The following is a 5,484-nucleotide window of genomic DNA, read 5'->3' as shown; positions in this document are numbered from 1 at the left end:
TCGAAATTCGTTAACTTTAATGTTCTTCGAAGTAACAATACAATACAAGAATCGTGCATTTATCACTGCAATTCCAAGAAGAAGCTCAATACCTAGCTTTCTATACCATTTCATACTTCTTCTAAGCGCTGTCCCGTAGGCAGCTAGCTCATCTGAGAGGTCTATTGATGCCTATCCAGAATTATAATCAGCGACAGACTTAGGTTTTAGGGTACGTCCACTTCTTCGCATTATTTCTCTGGTTTCATCTGCATGACATGGGGATAAGACAAGCACGTCTCGTTTGTCTCGCCAATAAGTTATTGTGATACCCTGTTGATTTTCACTAGAAATCATCTCCCCTGTTTTTTAATTTTTTGTTTGCTACTTCTTTAGGGTTGGCTCGACGATTTTTGCGAAGTGTGCCAAGCAAATGGGTCTTTCTCTCGAGCAAAACATTTGCAAGCTCAATGCTTGTATAGGAGTTGTCAGTTATAATGGTTCTTCCTGAATCGAGAAGGGGACCGGATAATTTTAAGACCACATCGGTTGCGAGTGAATGCTGTCTACTTTCAGATTTTCCGCAATAAATTGATAAATTCCAAGTATATCCAGTTTCGCAACACAACTTGAATAGTTTAATTCCACATCTGTGGGTTTTATTGGGTAAATACTGTTTGACGAGAAGCAGTCCTTGAAACGGTACCATGCTTTCGTCAATATTAAACTCCTTCCCCGGAGTTAAAACGTAAGATGTTTGAGTGTAGTTTTAAAAACACTTTGTTTTAACACATTTATTTGGTTCGGTTTTCAGGAACCTGGATTACACTTTATTATCTTAATTATTACACACTATTGATGGCAAATGAACAAGTTACATAGGTTTGACCTATAAAGTAGACTGTTGATTGAATGAGAAAATTGTGAGCTTATATACTAATTAGACGTGTCATGGCCGGTGGTATAATTCATAGGTAGGGGCAAAGGTCGCTGGATGTAACTCCACGAAGAAAACTTAGCGCTAATAAAATCAACTGTTAAGAGCAATTTGTACCCGGAAAAATTCATCGATTGTTATATCAAAAAGGGACTTCGTTTTTATGAAAACAAAATTCCAAAAGAAAAGCCGGAAACCAAAAATACTGTCTACGTAGTAATGCCGTTTGTTAATAATGCTGATATTAAGTTGAAAAAAACGTTGAAAAAATATGATGTAACACCTGTGTTTTATAACAATTTGAAAAATAGCGTTAATTTTAGTAAGCTTAAAGGTTGTTAACAGATCGAATATTGTATATGAAATCCCGTGTAAAAGCTGCGATAAAGTATACATTGGACAAACGAAACGGTATATGAGAATAAGAAATTACGAACATGATTATAATATAAAAAAGAATAAAACATCTCATAATGCTCTGACAAAGCATAGAATTAAGTTTGATCATAATTTTGATTGCGAAAAAACAAAAATTAGACACTCCGAAAGATTCTACAAAAAACGCATAATTAGAGAAATGATTAGCATTGTAAAAACTCCAAACGCGATAAATGAAAGATCAGATGTAGACGGATTGAGCGCCACGTATTTAGGATTATTGGAACGAAAACGTTGTCGGCGCTCGTGGCACAGGTCGTCACGCGCGCCTTCGACCGCTGCCTAATCGCTCTAATTCTGTTTTTGTTTTTAGTTTTATACCTCCTCTGCCAAACATGTGGTTACTTGTATGTGTAATAATTAGTGCACGAATTTTTCGACTTCTTGATAATTACATAATGAGTGATTCCAAGATTGTCTTCTCGACAACGAATTGCTGAGTTATTTATCTAATTATGACATGTGTATAACAAAAACCTTGGTATGTGTTTGTTAGTTTATTTCGAATTTTGATTACATTGTAACTTTTACAAACTCTTTTTGTACGATGTTCTTTTCTCTTGTTTTACTCAATACAGTCTTGAAAATGACCTCGCAGAGAGCGTCGAAACGTCGCCGAATAAAGAAAGATTTAAATTCACTATTTATGATTTTTTAATTAGTCATGGAAAAATCCCAAAGTTTTTTCGTTCCTATTGATCAGAAAAGCCAACTTGGCTTTGATACTTTGTAATTAGTATCGAGGAACGCTTGGGTAAAAATACTGTCACGCAGTGAAATTTTAATGAAATTCAAAAAACCATTTTAGACCTTAAAACATATTTCAAAATTAATTAAATATTTTATAATTATAACGTTGCTATTCTTTTTAAATTAATAGAACGGATATCGAGTTCATTCACTTGCAAAGTAAGCATATTTATCAGCACATAGCAACGAGGCAGCAAGTGAAAACAACTACCTATTTTGCAAGCGGAATTTGACGCTAGTTTGATAGCTCTGGTCGTTAGGAAAATTATTGAACTTCGCGAAGTCATCAATAAGGACTTCGTCGTTTTTGTCATTAGATCAGCAAGACCAGAGAAACTTCTGGAACCAGTGAATGACCCATGTTGAACTATGGTCAAAATAATCACTGGTTCATCAGAAAGTTTAGCGCGTGGACGGGGATCGATGGTTGATTCGCAATCAGTCGATTCCGGAACGCGAAGGGATAAAGTCTACCCTTACAAAGAACACTAGGTGGCAAATTCTGTGTGTTGGTGACACTACCCCTAGGTGATGATGGTTGCGACGCTCCTGCCAATAATGTAAGTAAAACAGACTTGTTTCTTTTGTGTGTGTTGATCTACATTGAGGGAAAGATCCTTTTTTTTTTGTAAATGTCTTTTATCTTAATTTCCTTTATATTTACATAATAAAGTTGTTATTGTTTTAAAACTTGCCTATCTTGTCATTTTAGTACCTGACCCCCAGTCACGCCAAAATAATCAATTTGCATTAAAATCAGGCAAGTAAAATAAATAACTAACCAATTACCGGCATAACATAGATGGTTAAGACTCCGTTCCCAAATTAGGCGTGACATGTATGGTGGAGGCGCCGATTTCTCTCAATTGTAGATCGATTCACTTATTTTATAAATTTTTTCACTTACATGTTATTTTTTTTATTGGCTTGTTTTAAATATTTCAACTAAACCCATTCTGATAATTTTAATTTTTCTTGGTAAACATAACTTGCATAGGTAGCGTATTATTTTCAAATAGGGATGATTTATTGAATTTTACGCAATCTTTCTTATCTAAATATAATTTATTGTAATCGACTCAGAGTAGTTTATGAGGTGTTAATTAATTTAAAAGAGTGACGAACTTTTTTCTATGTAAAATTTATTGTAATCGACTCAAAGTAATTTATGTGGTGTTATTTAATTTAAATGTGTGACGAACAAAAAAGGGTAACACGCAGTCAGAAAAAATCGAGCTCGGAGGCAAACGTTGAACAAATAAGTAACAAAAATAATCAGGGGGCAACAAATTCGAAAGAGTTCAGACCAACACACAGCAGCACTACTACAGATCCTTTCACACCTCAATCATCCTTGTCCAGAAGTCCACCACGACAATCTCCATCTATTTTTACATTTGAATTACCTGAAGTATATCAGGCACCGAATTCTAACTCTACTCAATTAACAATTACACCGACCCCTACTTACACGCCACAGAACGCTGAAAAACGCAACCTAATAACACAAACACCTAGGTCACCTACACTACAAATAAATCAACCGCAATTACAAAAGACACTAACATTACCAACCCCTCAAAAACCTCGCACTAATTCACCAAACGAAATCATGCAAAATACCACATTATCAAATGCTTTTGCGGAAACAAAGCAACCAGCTACTCCTAAATTTATACCACCGCCAACGTTTGATCCAAGCTCGGATTCTGCTTTAACTTTTTTATCAAAATATGACAGAACAGCTGCGTGTAATGGTTGGACAGATACATATAAAATTGTTTATTTCGGAAGTTTCCTAGAGGGACCCGCTAATATTTGGTATAATGAATATATAAAAAATGAACAAAATAGGGAAAACGACTGGGAACAAATTAAAAATGATTTTAAAAGAGAATTTAACGGGGAACAACCAATGCGTAAATTAAAATTTAAATTTCAAAACCGAAAACAACGCGATAATGAAGATTTAAAAAGGTATTATTATGATCTTTTATGTATTGCCCACGAAATAGACACCGACATGCCTTTTGAAACATTTAGGGACCAATTTGAGAATGGACTGCACTCATCATTTGCAGAAACTTATTATCTATTCAGTAACGGTATAACAACTTTTGATGAACTTAAAAAATTAGTATTACGATTAAGCGAAGTTAGGGAAAGGGTTCTAAATGATAGAATGACGGCCCAAACAACTTCTACAATAACACCAACTCATGGATCAAGATCATCTTAGGAAAATACAAGAAACCACGCATCCGGCAGCAGGGGAAATATACGGCCAAGGTTCCAGCAAAATTATCGAAATCCACCTTCAACACCACAACATCGTCCCTGGAACGCGAAAATAATTACTATCAGGCTCCAACACCCAGGGGTAGTTTTCAAGGAAATTACCAAAATCAATACAGGGGATACCAAGGAAATGGAAACAGAGGAGGAAATGCGCCAAGAAGAAGTGCGCCTGGAGGAAATACACCAAGAGGAAACGCGCCAAGAGGAAGTATGTCAAGAGGAAACAGCTACAGGGGAAATCAACAAAGAAATTCGTACGATCAAAGCCAACAAAGAAATCAACATTATACATCCTTGCCGAATATTAGATGTTCCGACGGCAGGCCACGATGCTGCAGTTGCAACCGTTGTGGACACTACGACTGTAGAAATGAAGAAAGAAGGGTGTCGTTCTCTAGATCACCAACGCCAGCTTCAAACGCCCAATGGACGACTCAACCAAGGAACCCCGACGAATTCCTCCTATACACATCGGGTTTTAGCATATTAAAAGTCAAAGGTTGCGTCAATAACAATGTTTTAGCGCCTTTAATAAAAGCACTAATAATTTTTGTACCAAAAGGAACGTAACACAAAACCAAACACAACACAAATGAAGAATATATACAAAAGTTTAATAAGACTGAACAACACTCAAAAACAACATAAGAACAACAACAAATAATAACAATATAAAACACTTACGAATTATCAAGAGGTAGACTGGTTACTGGTTACTGAACACTGGTTCATAAGTAGGAAATTTGAAGGGTATTTATACAACAGGATTGTTAGTAAATAGAGGGAGAACATTCTAGAAGGAAAAGTATTAACCGAACATGTACAGACTAGTTGAGATTGAATAGAATAGAATTCGAAGAAAAAGTAAGCGAGGGAAAGCCAGCTATTAATAAGGGTTGTTAAATAGGTATCGAAGACGATGAAATTCTAGGTAAAGATAGCGATAGCGAAACAATAGAATTTAGTTTGAAAAGAAACAAAGGCATGCACAAGATAAGAAGCGAAAGGTTTACAATATTTACACATGTACAAAAATATGAAAAATTAATATACAAAAATATATATACAAAATTGTACGTTTT

The 5,484-nt window shown here is 35.3% G+C and overlaps 1 protein-coding gene across 1 annotated transcript; it reads left to right on the top strand.

The window, feature by feature from the left end:
• The first annotated feature begins 2,817 nt into the window (after positions 1-2,817).
• On the top strand, positions 2,818-4,358 carry LOC112905744. The gene has a single exon (XM_025978770.1). The coding sequence runs from the start codon at positions 3,294-3,296 to the stop codon at positions 4,341-4,343; it is 1,050 nt and encodes a 349-aa protein (XP_025834555.1). The 5' UTR covers positions 2,818-3,293; the 3' UTR covers positions 4,344-4,358.
• The last annotated feature ends 1,126 nt before the right edge of the window (positions 4,359-5,484 follow it).

Source organism: Agrilus planipennis, unplaced genomic scaffold (genome assembly GCF_000699045.2).
Source record: "Agrilus planipennis isolate EAB-ADULT unplaced genomic scaffold, Apla_2.0 scaffold290, whole genome shotgun sequence".
Classification (NCBI taxonomy): Eukaryota; Metazoa; Arthropoda; class Insecta; order Coleoptera; family Buprestidae; genus Agrilus; species Agrilus planipennis.
Note: the sequence above shows the minus strand (reverse complement) of the source record. Positions and strands in the feature narration are given on the sequence as shown.